The 18,543-nt window shown below is 37.5% G+C and overlaps 1 protein-coding gene across 2 annotated transcripts in view; it reads left to right on the plus strand.

Moving 5' to 3' along the window:
• EDIL3 (EGF like and discoidin domains 3) overlaps positions 1-18,543 on the plus strand; it is a 396,995-nt gene that overhangs the window by 184,223 nt on the left and 194,229 nt on the right. For both annotated transcript variants that reach the window (XM_078067084.1, XM_078067083.1), the window contains one exon: positions 5,197-5,325. In XM_078067084.1, coding sequence (XP_077923210.1) covers positions 5,197-5,325 — 129 coding nt within the window. The remainder of the gene's footprint in view (positions 1-5,196; positions 5,326-18,543) is intronic.

Below are 18,543 nucleotides of genomic sequence, written 5' to 3' on the forward strand. Positions count from 1 at the left end.
CCAACTACAAAACTTTTTGGCTTCCATGTGAGTTGAGACCTGGGGCTACATTTATTTTATTATCTTTATGTACTAATTTATATATTCTAATTATTTCATCTTGCTAATGCTTTAAGTGAATGTCTTTATTTACACAGGAATTGGTAAATTAGGAGACCAAAACACTGTTGATGAGATTATACAATGTTGCGTTTTTCTTGATTCCACATTTGCCAAAAATTAAGATACACGTAATTGTTATGCAAAAGTTTACATTCTAATGATCTTTTATTTACCATTGTAATACTTTACAGATATAATATTCTTGAAGCTTAAGCCCTATTAGAGACAAAAAATATTGGAACCCAATTACAAATTTAAGGAACTTGAACCTTGAAAGGTGTAGAAAAGTTATAGAAAGTATCCTAATTAATTACCAAATGAAAAACCAAAGATATTGATATCTTATAAACCTCAATTTGAATAGGGTTTGGGCAAAAGATGAAATGGTCATCACTCACTTTGCCATACCCTTGTTTATTCAGAATGTATCAAGCACCTGCTACGTGCAGACTGTGACTCCTCCCACAGGGAATTTGTGGTTTACTGGGGAAAAGGGAGATGTAACCACTCATTTCAACACTCTATCATGAGTACTCCAAAAGAGTATGTACAAGGCGTACAATGAGTTTCATAGTATGATTATTAGGAACAAACAAACAAAACGTCTATGTCAGGCATGGTCACTTTCTTTCTTATCCTCACAGAACAAGCAAGAGTATATACATACAAAATATGTGATTACAAAATAATATCGGGAAGATATTCATGTTTGACAGTTGATTTCAAACATAGCTGAAATGGAGCACTGTTAGTATAGTAGAGCCTCTCTCTATCTATATTCATAATATCTAAGACACCCTAACCCATTTGCTGAAAACACTCTAAAATATTTCCATTTAGGAATGCTTTGGAGTCCTGCATTATTTATACGAACATGCTTCGTGAATTCATGTTGATCCTGTCATCTGTCAAGATTAACATATTAATGTACAGATCTTCAATATGGCAGGGAGTGTGGCTTAATGGAAAGTACAGAGATGTATAGTCAGGTGGAGTGTGTTAAAATCTTGCCTTTTCCAGTTAGGCATGTTACTTACCCTCTGTGAGTAAGCCTGTTTTCTTGCCTCTAAAAAAAACAAAGATATATTCTTTGAAGAATACTATGTATACTTCATGTTGCTTAGCATTTAAAGCACTCTAGAAAGGTTAAATCCTTGAGCCATTTGCTTTACCTCATCCTTACCCTTTAAATGAAAATCATAGAATTTCTCAGAATAGGAAAAATAACCACAATCATGACCTCTGTTAGCAGGTAATCTTTTTCTGAAACTCAGATGTCAGCTGAGGTCATGATGTTCTTTGGGTTGTAAATAAAATCAGCTCTAGTGCTCTAGCTCGTTTCTTTTGGGAATCCCAGAGGCTGCACCAAGACTGCTGGACAGGCTTCACCTATGCCCTCAGGAAATATCCAGAGCATCTTGGACTTTAAATACCCCTGTCAGTTCTGTCTTCAGATTTCTGTATCCACTGGATTCTTGAATCCCTTGGGCTTCATGTGCTGTAGTGCTTCTTCCTTTCTGCCAGTATGAGCCAGACGAATGGCATAGCCCTTTCCCCTTGATTTCCCCAAACACCACACACAGGTCTGTGTGTCTAGCAGACTTGAGTGTAGATCTGGATGCTCCAACAGAGACAGTTCACATAGCAGCTGTGCTAACGACTTTTAGATACCATGAATGTACAGAGATGTACATTCTGAATTTTAGATACCATGGTTTCTTGCTAGCTACTTTTCTTCACCTATTACAGCTTCCCAACATATTGCTTGACCCCTTTCTGTCCCTCAAGTCCACTTCCAGCTCTGTTTTTGGGGTCTCCTCTTCTGGGTGTTCTCCATCCGTTCCTAAGTTCTCCCCTTTATTATGCAGAGCCACTAGCTCATCCTCAACTTCAAGTCAAGTTCTACTTTTCCTAAGGTGCTGTGGGCTTGAGTAAATGGAGTCTTCTATTCCAGGCTCATATTCACCTTTTGTTCTTCAAAGTGACATTCATAGACCACCTTCCTTGGAATGGTGGCTTTAACTGCTTCTAAGAACTGGCAGAGGTCTTACTGTTTCAAGTCTTTTTTGTTGTTGTTGTTTTAAATCCCTCCCTCACCCAGCTTTATAAGAGGAAGAGAGCATAGAAAAGGTTTATTTCCTCTCTGATATAAATTAAATCACTCTCCTAAGGGGAAAAGAATAACTTAATCAATTTTGGTTTTAATAACTTTTTTCCTCCTAGATACAAATCCTTAAACCCACCTTTTCTTACATTAGGTTTGTTTGTTTGTTTGTTTTTGTTTGTTTGTTTGTTTTTTAGTTTGAGAAATCACTGAATTCTTATTAGGCTTTGTTTCCTTATCTGCAAAATTGAGAGATTGGATTAGGTGATCTCTAAGGCTCCTTATTTGTTTAAAATTGCATAATTCTCAAAAAGAAAAAAAAATTGCATAATTCTTTCAGTATAATTACTTACATGTATTTTTTTCTCTAGCAGTTATATACATGGCTGTCACTTATCAGTTACTAAAAAACCTGTCATGGTTTTTCTTATTTTGAAGTGAACTGATGAATAAAACTCTAATATCATTTTTATTTCATTCTCCCTTCCCCAACTTTTCAGTCTCTAAAAAATGTAGGTTTTGGAATCACAGACTGTTAATTTGAGTCCTAAATGCATCACTCGTAGATGTTCATTTGAGAAACATTATCTAAGATTTTTGCCCTTCCTTTTTTTTTTTTTTTAATGTAAAAGCTAATGGTAATGACAATGACCTCATGGAGTTGTAAGAAATAAATGAGATTATTTATGTGAAAAGAATTTGTAGATTGTAAGGCACCATCAAATGTGAATTAATTTGGAGGAGGGAAGAAATAGAAACTGAGAAAGAAGAGGATAGATAAGTTCTGTGGCATGCTTTGCATCTTTTAGTAATGGAAGAAACCTGATTCAAATTGCCACAAAAGCGATCATTGGTGTTGAACCTTCTTCCTGTCTTAAACATTGATAGTGTACCACCTTTAGGGCAGGTGTTGGTTAGTTTAACTTACACGTAGTGCACAGCACAAAGCTGCTGTGTATTGTTTTTAATTGATATGAAGGTATCTGGAGAATACACAGATACACTAATTTCTTTTCACTGTTTGGAAGTTAAGCCCTATCAACAAGGTCCAGACACCATAGGGTTGCCACATTGTTTTCTATTTCATGCATATTCTTATTAGATTCTACTGCTGTTGAATTTCATGAAATTTTAAACTAGAAGAAACTGAGTTTCAAAAACAGTTGCTGGAGAAAGGAATCAAATTTTAAAGTCTTGGCTCAGTGCAAGACAATGTTGCCCAACCCCTAAGTGCTTCCTGTCATTGACACTCTATTGCACTGCTCAAAGTGATGATGGTCAATTGCCTTTCTCTCCATAAGTCTTTAAATGGCTTTGACCAATACTTGAGGAGCCATTTACCATTGTACTCTTCCAACAGCCTTGCCTGGTGGAGCTCTCACCCAGTTGCTTTAAGTTGTTACTATTCTTGTGCCCAGCCCTATCGCTACCCCCCCAACTCTCTGCTAAAACTACTTGTTCCTTTTCTTGACTAATCTTCCTCCAGGACTCAGGCATTCACCTTTTCATACATAGTGGACAGTTTAATTACCCTTCTTTCTTTTCTAATATACACATCCTAACTTTCTCTTCAGTGGCTTTTCTTTCACTCATAAAGGTGTTCTAGTCTCTTCAGTTAAACAAAATTTAAAAAGACAAAATTAGAGAATACTATACATTTTTCCTTGACCTTTCTTCATCTTCCAGGGAAAGCTTTTTCTTCCTTCAACTTCTCTCTTCCCTTCTTCACACTGTCCAGTCTGGATTCTGCCCCGAGTCAATTAGCATCCTCCAACGAAGCCAACAGTAAGCCAACTGTGAGACTGTAAGAATTAGAGATGTAAAAGATTTACTGGGGGGGGGGAGGAGTGGAAGCAGGAGTAGGTAGGATGAGCCTTCAGACTGTGACATAAACCTGTCACCTCCAAAAAGAGAAAAGGAAGGAAGGAAGATGGCATAGAAAGAGCCTTGCACTGCCATGCCATTTGCGAAAATCTCAGCCATACCAAAGGGGCACCCCAGAGTAAAGAATGTGCACTAGAGGAGTCCTGAGTTAGGCAGGACTGTCCCAGGTCTATACCCTCATAGTGCTAACAGCTGGTTTTCTCCAAGGGAGATCAGACACCACACTTCTACTGGCTGTCACAGGTACTTCACGCTGGTGAAGTTACTTTCTCAAAGCTTAAAAATGACTATGAGCCGGGGGTGCCAGGATGGTTCAGTTGGTTAAGCTGCCAACTCTTAATTTCAACTCAGGTCATGATCTCAGGGTTCTGGAATCAAGCCCTGTGTCAGGCTCTGCCCTTTGCGGGGAGTCAGCTTGAGATTTTCTCTCCCTTTCCCTTTGCCCCTGTTTTTCCCCATATTTGTAACTTGATGAGCTACTTCTTATAGACTGGGAAAAAACTGTGGTTCACAGAAGTATGCCCCACTACAAATCCATAAATAGTAAAAGTATTGCAACCAAATATCCACTTCCCTTGGACTGTGTGGTTACAGTCATTTGCAAGTTTATGCTATTTTTACCAACAGGTTTATAAAAGCTCTTCAGTGTTCATAACTCCAGAAATTGCCATTCAGTATTACTTTTGAAACATGCAGAAGATATTTCACAATTTGGAGAACTTAATACCAATATTTTACTCGGTGCTAATATTTCTTTTTGACTGCTTAATATGCATCAGACACTGTTCGGGTATTTTAAATATACGAATTCTTTTCATCTGTATCATCACCCTTTGAGATAGATTCTTCTAATACTGACATTTAACCGAAGGTGAGATTGAGGCACAGAGAAGTGAAATAAATCTTCCAAGACCACATGGCTAGAAAGTGAGGAAGCCAGTCTTCAGTCCCAGGCTGTTAGTCTCGAGCCCCACACAACTACTCCATTTCCTGTACCACTAATATCCAGGACACTTTTCTCTATAAAATTGTTAATTGCTAAAGGTTGGCCCAGTATCTCCTTTCAAGCATACACATCATGCGGCAATTTTTCTTCTGTCTTTCAGGTCCCTGCATTCCTAATCCATGCCATAATGGAGGAACCTGTGAAATAAGTGAAGCGTACCGAGGGGACACATTCATAGGTTACGTCTGTAAATGTCCTCGAGGATTTAATGGGATTCACTGTCAGCACAGTAAGTCATCCGCAGTCATTGTGCTTTTATTAGTATTGATTGCAAAGTATACAAGTCATTATCATTCTTGTTGGTAGTAGACTGATAGAAGCTTCCCACAGCAAAGAACCCTGAGAATTGGCCAATGCTGCTTCTCTCCCACTGAATACACCACATCTCCCACTGAGGGACTGGACTATGTCTCAATCCTCCCAGTGGTGTATGGAGCTAGTAGTTTTGTGTTGACTCTTTTTCATTATCCTCCAGCTATACTTGCAAAATCTTGCCTTTTATTTTAAATTGCTATATGCCTCTTTCTTTCATATTTGTCCTGCAGCTATACTCTTAAAGTTTCCCAGACATTATTCTGATTAGGTTCAGAGATATAAAAGAAAAGAAAACTGCCCACCTGGCTCTATCTATAAGCCAGTTCGCTCCTTCTTATATGTTGGCATTTTTAGTGTGAAAATCTTTGAAAGTTCAACAACTATGTTATCTGGGCTTCTCTCTCTTATCCCAGGTCTTATTTATCCTGGGAAGTTAAACAAAATAGGTCTGCTTGTGATGCTGCCTTCTTAGAAGTATGGCTCAACATAAATGCCAAGTGAGTGTTGGGGGTCCTTAACTGCTGAAGAGGGTGGAGCAGGGAGGCCACCATGGACAGTATGCTGTCAGGGCAGGCTCTTACGGAGGCTGTCACATGGTAGCTGAGTCTTGAAGGAGGGAGAGGATTTTGATCAGAAGGAGGGGAACAGGGGTGCCTGGGTGGCTCAGTCATTAAGTGTCTGCCTTCAGCTCAGGTCATGATCCCGGGGTCCTGGGATTGAGCCCCACATCAGGCTCCCTGCTCCGGGGGAAGCCTGCTTCTCCCTCTCCCACTCCCCCTGCTTGTGTTCCCTCTCTCACTGTCTCTCTCTCTGTCAAATAAATAAATAAAATCTTAAAAGAAAAAAAGGAGAGGAACAGAGGAATGGCACATGGTAGGAAGAGTGAGGAATGAATATATGAGTTCTAAATACTGGAGTGATGGTTAAGACCAAAGTTGGATGTGTCAGCCAGAGCCAGATTTCCAACCGCCAGCAAAAAACATAGAGTACCTCCTGGCTCTGAGACGATGGGGGCATAATGTACTTTTAATGTATTTTTCTGGAGCCTTTTGTAACTGGGAATTTGTAAAATTTCTGTAGAAGCCTGTTATAATGGCATTTGTGCTCCTTAAAACAAACACCTAAACTGCTTGTAATTATCTCTAAGAGCTCAGATCGCCCACAAGGAACTAAGCGGCTACTGATTTTTCTCAGACTGGGGCCTGAGTTGCCAAGGCTGATTCTCCCTCATTGTGGCATCATTGCTCAGCTTTCCCACACAAACACCTCAGAACATCCCCAAGCAGATAGACATGAGAGCCCAAAATCTTGGCTGCCTTGATATTCACTTAATCCCATGAAGAGAATATTTCTGTCCTTACGTATTTACAAATCTTTGTGATATGGTGTCAGATCGGTGCTCAGAGGAAGAGATTCTGGCCACCCAGTTGAGTACCTTAATTCAGAGCCACTTGCATCCAATACACACATGCACTTACAGAGGCATACCCCCCCTTGAGATGAGAACAGAATTTTCATAGTGGAATGCTGTCCAAAGTTCTGAGGCAGGAATTTCTCCCAAGGTCAGATCTTCCTAACTTTTTCTTTCCTAAACTGCAGGGCTCTAGGAGGGAGAGGGTAAGAGTATACAAAGATTCAAACTGTTAGAAATCCTTAGAAGGACAGTATTTAAAAGGCATGTATAGACCCTAATGTCACTTAAATATTTCATATTGATTAATTCTCTAACCCTAATCTACTGCTGATGTCAGTGTGGAGTTGGGGCTAGTCCTTAAACTAGAGGTCGAGAAACTCCAAATCTGAGTTCCAACTAATAATATCTGTACAATGGTACAACATTATTTTCGCATCTCTGGGCCTTGTTTTCTTCATATTGTGAAGAAACATTTAGTTTCCATTATCTTTAATAGTTTAGAAGTCCCATTGAAGACATCTAGTCATCATTTGATTATCCCGGTATAAGGGAGGTTGCTCTGGACAGGGTCTTGGGGAGGTGTCCACTTGCCTCTGACTCCCACATGTGGTTAGCTATGAATTCTTTCAAGAGAACCATCAGGTTTGGAGAAATAGAACAAACCATTCTTGGCCCCGCTCCCATGGTGGAACATCCAAGTCTTTTCTCTCATACCTTATACCATATTCAAATAAGCTCATTAATTCACATAATTTTGTTGAATTTCAAAGCTTATTTTGAAACATAAAAAAATTCTCTCCCTTACTGCATCTGGTTCCCCACAAGACTTTAAACCCATGTTAGGAATTGCCCTGGGAAGCCTGAGGCTGAGAGATTCAATTCAGAGCTGGGATTTGTGGTCTCAACAAACTAGACCCTATTCTCTGAAGTGCATCGTTATCAGAAAGAACAGAGAATGGAAGGAAAAGGACTGGATTTGGAATCAGAGACCTAGATTTAGACCTGACCTTTACAGTTATTGGTTAAATGACCTTGAGCCAGTTGTTTGACATTTCTGCGATTGAAGATGTACAAATCGAGAAATTGAACTAGAGATAGATGGTCTTTGGTTCATACAAGCCGGGAGAGTATTATGGCTAAATGGTTAGCTTGCTCACTGTACAAAGGTTATCAAGCCATTCTCTTTATGATGAAATTGAAAAGGATTATATATTGGGAAAGCAGATTTAGAAGTTCTTGGAGCCCTGAGAGATTTTTTTAGGTAGGAAAAACAAAAAAGCCTCTCTCTCTCTTTAAACAGCTCTTTAATCCTTTGTAAGAACTGCTAGGTGTTTGGGTTAATTTTTCACAATGGTAATAGTTTTATGGCCCAAATATGCTCTAGAACCTTGCTGCTCAAAGTGTGAGGTCATACATTAGCCTTGCCTGGAAGCTTGTTAGAAATGTAGATTATCAGGACCACCTCACACCAGCTAAATCAGAATCAGTTTTTTTTTTTTTTCAAAATGATCCCCAGTAGATTCCCACACACATATTGAAGTTTGAGAAATACTGCACAAGGCTTTCAGTAGCTGAAAGTAATGAGCTTTCAGTTACATAACAATATATTATAGGCAAATTATTTATTACGGTTTTTGCAAATCAAAACTATATTGAAAATCAATGAAAATGAGAAATGTACCAATATAATATGAACATTTCATTTGGAAAAAGGATTGAAAAAAATTCTTCAGGCATCCATATATGGGGGAGGTATTAATTTAGTTCTGTATGGCAGAATGTGAATTAAATATCTTTTGGAATATAGCTAAATAGTTAAAGAATTTTAAGTTTTATGATACAGGAATGATAAATACATAATTAATAGATTTACTTTAATAACTATTTTGTCAATATGTTACAAATTAGAAAAAAAAAATGTTTCCAGTGCCAGCATTATCTACACATGATTTTTTTTTAATTAATAGATTTTAGTTTTTAGAATAGTTTTAGGTTTACAGAGAAATTAAGCAGGGAGTTCCCATTTATCCCTCCACCTGCCTGCATAGTTTCCCCCATTATTAACATTCACATTAATATGGTATATTTGTTATAAATGATAAAATGATATTGATACATTATTTTTATCTAAAGTCCATAGTTTATATTAGGGTTCACTTTTTGTATTATACAACCCTATGGATTTTGAAAAATACATAATGTCATGTATCTACCATAGCCTCATAAATGGTTTCACTGACCTGAAAATCTTCTGTGCTCTGCCTAGTCATCCCTTCTTCCCTTGCCAAAGCCCTGGCAACCACTGATTTTTTTTTTTATTAACTCTACAGTTTTGCCTTTCCCAGAATGTCATGTAGTTGGAATCCTACAGTGTATGTGGCTAGAATAATATAGTATGTAGCCCTTTCAGACTAACTTCTTTCACTTAGCAATATATATTTAAGGTTCCTCCATGTCATTTTATGTCTTGATAGCTTTAAAAAAAACCACTGAATAATATTCCAATTTATGGATGTATCACAGTTTGCTTATTCATTCACCTATTGAAGAACACCTTGGTTGTTTCCAGTTTTTTGGCAGTTATGAATAACACTGCTATAAACATTTATGTACAGGTTTTTCTTTTGTCTTGTGTGACGTAGTTTTCAACTCACTTGAGTAAATACCTAAAAGTGCAATTGCTTGATCATTTGGTAAGAGGACACCTGAGAGTAAGAAACTTCAAACTGCCTTCCACAGTGGTTGTACCATTTTGCATACTTACCAGCAATGGATGAGAGTTCCAGTTGTTCCATATCCTCACCAGCATTTGTTACTGTAAGGGTTTTGGATTTTAGCCATTACATGTGCATTTTTGATCATGAAAGTAGCAGAGGTTGTAATTTTATAAAACTAATAATGATTCACATTATTTTTTATATGGAATTACCAAATTATACATGTTCTTAAAATACCATTAGAATAATGTGAAACACACACAGGTACATATATGTATATGTATGTATATATATGCATGGGTGTGTGTGTGTGTGTGTAAATTATAAGATGTAAATTATAGGATGAATTGAGCACCAAAATTGTCTAAAGGTTAGACTTTTGAAAGGCATTTTTATGTACGCAGTTTTCTTCTGGGAGCTGCATTTTGGGCTGGCTAGAAGTAATCATATTTTATTTGTTGCCTAGAAACAAATTTAATGCCTTAGGGAAGGACAATTTCTTCATTCCCAGAACTCTTTGTCCATGTTACTTCTCAAAGCATTCTGAGCATTCTTCCCTATGTATGCGCAGCTCCCAGCCTTCAATTCCTGCTAAGCACAAATTTTCTTGGTTCCTCTTCTTCAAGGAAGGAGAGCTCATCTAGGTACCCATCAAGCCCTGAAACAAAAAGGATTGGTTTAAAGAAGTAGCCCAGGGGCGCCTGGGTGGCTCAGTCGGTTAAGTGTCCATCTGCCTTTGGCTCAGGTCCTGGGATCGAGCCCCACATTGGGCTCTCTGCTCAGCAGGGAGTCTGCTTCTCCCTCTCCCTCTGCCCCTGCTCCTGCTCTCTCTCACACACACTCTCTCTCTAACAAATAAATAAAATATTAAAAAAAAATTTAAAGAAGTAGTCCACATTATCTGATTCACTGAAGACAATATGCTTTCTAGTCCCTTCACCCACTGAAGAAGTTGGCCAGAAAAATATAGAATCTAAAACTTTCCTCTTCATATGTTATGCTAACTATTATAAACCAATGTGTTCTTAATTTTATCCTATTGATTAATGGATTCATATGTTCAACAGTATTTATTTTTATTTTTTTGTCTCACATCAGATATTTATTATGACTTTATGAGTAGTATTAATTCTAACCTACCATTAAACAACACTTATCAGTAATACTGACAATAAATGATACCCATCTTGAAAGCAGGCATTCATTTGTATCACAGACCTTGGCAATGAATTCAGCAAGGAAATCAAAATGCTTTGTAAGATGTGTGGCAAAAGATTGATTCAATGACTAAAAAATGAAAGCACTTGAATTCCACATGATCAAGATTAAAAAGGAAGTTGTATTCTGGGCGAGAAAGATATGATTCCAGGCTGATGGAGCATGGGTCTGTGAGTCATTTTGCTTTTGTAGCTTAAATATTTCACTTTTCTCAGAGTTAGCCAGTGATATTTGCCATTTCGAGGATCATTGTTAATTGGCTTAATAACATATTTGTCAATTACATGTTTTCTCTGGTAAGTGATGCTTAGTAAACATACAGACTTTGGTTTCACCTCGCTCTGTTGAATCAAAATTTTTGGTCAGTACCCTGGATATAGTTGGAAGTGTTCATATGGTCCGTAGGTGTACCAGGCTAAGGACAACTGGCTTAAAAAATGGCCTTTACTCTCCAAATTTTACTGGAGGAAGCCATGCTGTTAGGGAAGAATTCTGGATTATGCTGGGGTTTTTGATGCAGCTGTCTCTAGATCAACTGATGAAGGGTCAGTTAGCACCTAATGGTTCTGTGCTTCAACTTCCTTATCCAATAATTCAATTCAACTTAACAAACACTGAGAACTTCACAATATGTTATATGCTGGAAATGACACGTCTATAAAAACTGGAATTAATAATCTGTTATCCTTCCCTAGACAGAATATTTGTTAGGATCAGATGAGAGATTTGAGAACATACTTTACATATTTTAAGGTGTTAACTATCCTTACTGGGCTAATACTTTTAAATGTAATGGGGATTCCTAATGGTCTTTAATTTTTCCCTTCCTCTAAAAACATTTTAATTGTAATTTTTTTTAAGAAAAAAAATGAGTGGTGGGCCAAGGGGAAGCTCAATTTGTAGCTCTATGCTTTTCTATAAGAATTCCTCTCTTAACATCCTTAATTCTTATAAGTAATTATTATTTTTTAAAATTACTCTTTCTGCTTTTGGCTTGATGGCCTCTTTATTTTAGCTTTCCACTAGAGGATCAGTTTGTCTTAATAAAGTATTTACTTGAAAACTGTGTGGAAACTTTACCTGGAGTTATTACTGACACCTGCAAACTATGTAACTACACTGGCTAAATAAACACCTCTAATGAGACTTCCAAAATAGACTTGTGTCCAACCCCAAAAGATTTTCTGACTGTGGGCTGAATTTCAAATTGTCCTATTCACCAGTGACTTTACAGGTCAGTGTTAGCCACCTTAACTCTTTAGCCGCAGGTTCTCAAACTTAGTGTGCATCTAGGGGTACAGATAAATATTTAGATTTCTTTTGCTCATATATAGATATTCCAATTTAATACATATAATTGTGGACCCAGGTCTGACTTAATAAGTACCCTAGTGAAACTGATGCAGATGATTCTAGAACACTGATTCTCAACCATGGCTGCACATTAGAATTACTTGGGGACCTATGAAAAATACTGATGCTGGCTCTCACCCCAGAGACTGTGATTTAATTGGTCTGGGGTATCGTCTAGGCATTAGCAGTTTTAAATCTCCCCAGATGATTCTAACGTGCAACCGAGGCTGGGAATCAGTGTTCTAGAACCATACTGTGAGGAATTACTATGCCTTAAAAAAACTAAACAGAGAAATACTTAAAGAGAAACCGAGCTTGGGATACACAAACATAATCCCACATTAAATGTATAATCATGCAACCTTATTGAATTTTGTCATTTTCAACCATTTACAGCAAGAACTGATTAAAAGAATCAGGCCAGAGAAAGATATTAGCTCACTGTTCTTTAAATATGTTATCCCTTAATCTATCAGAGTTCCAAGGCATTTTAATTTTTGTGTTTTCATCCTTGGCAGGAGCCTTACAAAGAGCACTGTCTTGGGAGATAAATATATAATGGATATTTACACTATTCAAATATGGACACAGTTTGTGATTTTTGCAATAAGACACTCACATATTCAAAAACTCAAAATATTTGAAAATTGTTACTTTTAATAACAGTTAAACATTCTTTTTTTTCCTGTTACTTATTAAAAGAAATTTGATTGTCAGGAAAACAAACTCTGAACAAAAACACGTTAAACAAATTTTGCCAGAAGATTATACTCATGAAAGTGGTGTACTTATACTAATAGACCTGACCTTCTAAAACTGATTGACTCATTATTGTATAAAGGATCTCCAGGAATAGAGGTAGTACCACAAATACAGTTTAAAAAAAATAATTTGTTTGCATGTAATCCAAATATCCCAAGCTTCCCAGCTTGTGCTCTTAACATTGATTTCCAAACTTCTGTTCTATGAACTACCATCGTCCATCCCAGTGGCCTATGTAAAGCCTCATTCTCCCCTGAAAACTTAACCAAATCCCTGTGAAGAAGCTATTTATTTATTTATACATTTGACACATTTTTTTGGAGCTTACTTACTATTTTGCCAGGTTGCCAACATGTGCTTAGGAAAGAATATAAGCTCTCTGGCTCTGCTGCTGGTCCCATCTTAAAAATACTGCTAAGCAGTAGGCTGCTCTGTCTTCTGCTGGTGGCCATCCAGGCAACTGAAACTGCACATGATCTGAGGCTTTATCAGCCATTTTAACAACATCGGGTTCTACTGTGTTCCCTGGGGCTGGAACGCCATGTGACTTTTTCCAAAGCCTCACACATTCCTTTATACACACAGCTGCTCAGCCTAACTGCTCTTCCATTCAGGGCTCACACTGACACCTCAGAGGCGCACCTCTCTTACTCTCATCTCAACCATTTTTCCCAGGGAGCCTTTTTGCAGACTCATTTCATTTTAATCAGTTATAAAAGCAATAGCATCTGTGCACATTGGCTCCATAAGGCTCTGAAGTCTACTCAGCCAACAGATATATGTTAACTCCTTGTTCTGTGCCAAGTACTGTTCTGGACATTGCGATACAGTACTGATCCAAAATAACCAAGTCCCTGGTATCATAGGACTTCCATCCTGTTGGGGAAATGGGTAATAAAAACTATGATGCATGAATTTACCATATGGCCCAGCAATCGTCCTCTTGGGCATTTATCCCAGAGAAATTAAAACTTAAGTTCACACAAAAATCTATATGTGGATGTTCTTAGCAGCTTTATTGATAATAGCCAAAAATAGAATCAGCCCAGATGCCCAGGTGAATGGTTAAGCAAACAGTTGTATATACATACCATGGCATACTTACCACTCATCAATGAAAAGGAAGGAACTGTTGATACATCCAATAACTTAGATAAATCTCCTGGAAGTTAAGCTGAGTGAAAGAAAAATGCCAGTCCCAAAACAATACATACAAGATGATTCTAATTGTGTTAACTTTTTGAAATGACAAGATTTTAGAAATAGATTATTAGTTTTCAAGTGTTGGGAAGAGAAGTAGCTGAATGTAGTTATAAGAAGACATGAGGTATTTTCGTGGTGTTGGAACTATTTAGTATATTGACTGGGATGATAGATGAGAAAACCTACATATGTGATAAAATTATATAGAATTACATTTATACAAATGCACAGAAGTAAAACTGGAGAAATCTGAATAAGATTGATGTAGTAATGTCAGTATTTTAGTTGTGCTTTTATATTATGGTTTTGCAAAATGTTAACCATTGAGAGGAACTAGGTAAAATGTACATGGGATTTCTTTGTATTTTTTTTTTTTTTACAAATGCACGTGAATCTATAATTATCTCAACAAAAATCTCAATTAAAAAAGATAATGTATCAGAGGTACAGGTCTGTGATTCAACAGTCTTACACAATTCACAGTGCTCACCATGGCACATACCCTCCCCAATGTCTATCACCCAGCCACCCCATCCCTCCCACCCCCCACCACTCCAGCAACCCTCAGTTTGTTTCCTGAGATTAATACATTATATGTTAAAAAAAAAAAAGAAGAAGAAGATAGCAGGAAGGGAAGAATGAAGGGGGGGAAATCAGAGGGGGAGATGAACCATGAGAGACTATGGACTCTGAGAAACAAACTAAGGGTTCTAGAGGGGAGGGGCGTGGGGGTTGCATTAGCCTGGTGATGGGTATTAAAGAGGGCATGTACTGCATGGAGCACTGGGTGTTATACGCAAACAATGAATCATGGAACACTACCTCCAAAACTAATGATGTAATATATGGTGATTAACATAACATAATAATAAAAAATTTTTTAAAAAAGATAATGTAATATTATACAATATCAAGTATTAATATATAAGGATAAAGACAAAGAGCAGAGGTGTTTGAGTGCTATTTTAGGCATGGTCAAGGAAGTTTTCTCCCAGCAACTGACATTTGAGCAGAGATGGTAAATGAAGTTGGGGGGCCAGGCAAGACAACAGAGGAAACAGCAAATGCTAGAGTTGTAAGAGGGCTTTGTGCTTGGAGTATGATGGATAATGAGGAGAGGGGTTGAAAAGAGGCCTGAGTGGTAGTCAAGGGTCAGATCATGTAGGGCCTTATAAGCCATAGAGAGGACTTTTTATTTTGTTGTAATTGTGGAAGGGCACCTTTGGAGGGTGAAGAGTGAGAGGGAGTCCACGAACTGACTTCTGTTTGGAGAGTGCCTCTGGCTGCTGCTGAAGAACAGGCTGTGTTGGGGGCAAGAGTGCAATACCTGAGACCAGCTGGGAGGTGATGATGACTAAGACTGAGGTGGTAATGAGGACTTGGGAAGAACTGAACAGTGTTCGGATTTGGAAAATAGTTTGGAGTGGATTCCACTGGGATCATAAATATTTGTTTTTTGCTAATGAATTTCAGTAACATTATAACTTTTTTTTTTACTTTTGCCATAGACTAGGGCAGTATAATACATTGTTATAATTTTGGGGTACCTGGGTGGCTCAATCAGTTGAGCATCTGACTCTTCGTTTTTGCTCAGGTCATGATCTCCTGGGTCTTGAGATTGAGCCCCACGTGGGGCTCCACATTCAGTGGGGAGTCTGCTGGAGATTCTCTCTCTCCATCTCCCTCTGCCCCTCCCCCCTCAGATAAATAAATCTTTAAAAAAATATTAATACATTGTTATAATTCCTAGTATGCCTTGTTATTGACATTCGTTTCTAGCTTTTAACAGCATCATTAGCATAGACTCTAAACTTTTAAAGATTAAAAAGATGTGTAATACAAATACATATACATATATAATCAATGCCTTTAATATATAGATGTTACTTAAGATGCATAAGATTTTTAAAGAACCCATAAAATTGGTTGTCTTTAGATGTATTGTATATTGCTTTATCTTTCACATTAGCTAAGTCATAACAGTAGAATACAGTATATTCAGTATATTTTAAAGAAAACATAATAGAAGTGATATGTAAACCATCACTAATGTAATTACATACTAAAGTACAATAATGATTTTGAAAAAGAGGACATCATTGGGAAACCCGGAAATCACAATTGCATTGAGTGGATATTTACTAACATCAGCCTTTAAAATGTATCTTGATTGATTTTGATCTCACAATTCCTAAATGATTTTGCAATCATGCCATAGCCTATAAGTTTAGAAAAATTAAGGCAATATATGCTTTGAAATAAATTACCCTTGGATTTTTGGTATGTTTTAATCATTTTATAAGACACATCTTAAACTAGAACATTTCTAAATGTGAATTCTTCCCCTCAGCCATATGATAAAAGTTTTTTAGTGATAAATAAAGGAATTGCTTCTTACTCTTTCTAAATAAAATGAGTATAGTTCATTTAAATAAGGAAGACATGAAGCAGGTTGAGAACTTCACTGTAGAAGAGGCCCAAACTTTGATGCCTTATCTGCCATTAACAAGTCATATCAACTTGAGCTAATGATTATGCTAAGCCTTGGTTTCCTCACGTGTGAAATGGAAATAACTGGTCCCTTTGCCTACTTTTAGGTCCAGATTGATGATATCCAGGCAATTTAATATATGCAGTGTTACATACAATTAGAAGTTCTATATATTCATAAACATGATTGGCTTTCAAAATGCTTTTTCTTTAAGTATGGTAAAAAAAAATGGGACTGAAAGCTAAAATAAATACTGATTTTATCTGAGCTAATTTTGTCCCTGAGAGGATGGGAACACTAGATGTCTCAGTTTTAAAAACAAAGTCTTGTAATCAAGAGTGTATGTCTTCTTCATAGTGGGGGTGAAAGGGAGGGGATAAGGAAGGGGAGAGTGGAGAGAGAGAGGAGAGAATGAAAACATGTTAATACTATTGTTTCAATTGTCTCCTTCCCCATGAAACTCTTTTAGAAGAGTTATCTATACCCCTTGTCTCCTGTATGCTCTGTGATTACTTAAAGAACGTAATGTCCAGATTCTGATGACTTCTTACACTTCCACTGTGTCTCTAAGGCACCATTATCTATTATGACATACTCAAATGAGTGTGCTATCTCTACATTTGTCTCTAGTCTATTTTCAGAACAACAGCCAAGGTGATCCTCTTAAAACACAACTCATATTAGGGAACTTCTGTGTACACCTCCACCCCCCGCCCCTCACTGCATGGTTTCCTAGTTCACTTGGAGTAGAATCCGAAGTTGTATAGCAACCAAGAGATTGATGTGTTTTGCTCCTGGCCATCTCTGACCTTCTCTCCAACCATGTTCTATCATGCTGATCCCACTTTGGTCACACCATTTTCCTTGCTGTCTGAAAATCTGCCAAATGTGCTTCCAACGTGGGGCCTTTGCTTTTGTGTTCACTTACCAAGCCTCTCTTTCCTAGATATCCATGAAGCTTGCTCCCTTTCTTTTCTTATTAGATCTTTGTACAAGTGGTAATTCTCAGAGTGCTTTCCTCCAGCCAGCTTGAATAAAATGTCGTTCTGTAAAACCTTCCTCTACCATCTCTCTAATCTCCATTCCTCTTATTCTCCTTTATTTTTTAGCATTCCTCACCACCTGACATATTATGTATTTATTTTTTATTGTTTTTCCCTCCTCTAAAAAGTAAGCTTCCTAAGAGCAAGGACTTGATTTGTTTACTTTTTCCTCTTTTTCAATGCCTAAAAAGCTCATAGTAGGGCTCAATAAATATTTGTTAGGGACACCTGGGTGGCTCAGTCAGTTAAGCATCTGCTTTTGGCTCAAGTCACGATCCCAGAGTCCTGGGATCGAGTCCCACATCGGGCTCCCTGCTCAGCGGGGAGTCTGCTTCTCTCTCTCCCTCTGCCTGCAGCTCCCCATGTTTGTGCTCTCTCTCTCTCTCTCTCTCTCTGTCTCTCTGACAAATAAATAAATAAAATCTTTAAAAATATATATTTGTTAAATAAATAAGTAACTGAAACTTTAATGTGTCAACCAATCTGCCATTAATGTATCATCTACTAATACCTGTCTTCCATAATGTTGGGCTCTGTGGAAGACAAAATACCAAGAAGCTTTACAAAACAGTGTATGCCTTCAATAGCTTATGAAATTAATATGGAGAAAAACACTGCTTCATCTAACAAAAGTCCTGTGGCCAAACAAGTTTGGGAACACTGTACATTTTTTTCCTCCTTTTGGAGATTGCCAGTGTTCATTAACTTATTGAAAGTTCTGGCAAGCCTGGCAGTATATAAAGAATGATAGATACATAATTGTTAGATGATTTTAAAAACTTGTTTAATATTGTTTAACTCAATTACCTGGAAAAGATGGGAGTGGGAGAGTCAGAATAGCATCGAAAGCTCAGAGGGAGAGTCTCATCTTTAGGTGAAGAAGAAAGAATGGATGAAAACGAAGTGAGGTAGAGACATGGGAAGGTGCAGG

This window comes from Halichoerus grypus, chromosome 2 (genome assembly GCF_964656455.1).
Source record: "Halichoerus grypus chromosome 2, mHalGry1.hap1.1, whole genome shotgun sequence".
Classification (NCBI taxonomy): Eukaryota; Metazoa; Chordata; class Mammalia; order Carnivora; family Phocidae; genus Halichoerus; species Halichoerus grypus.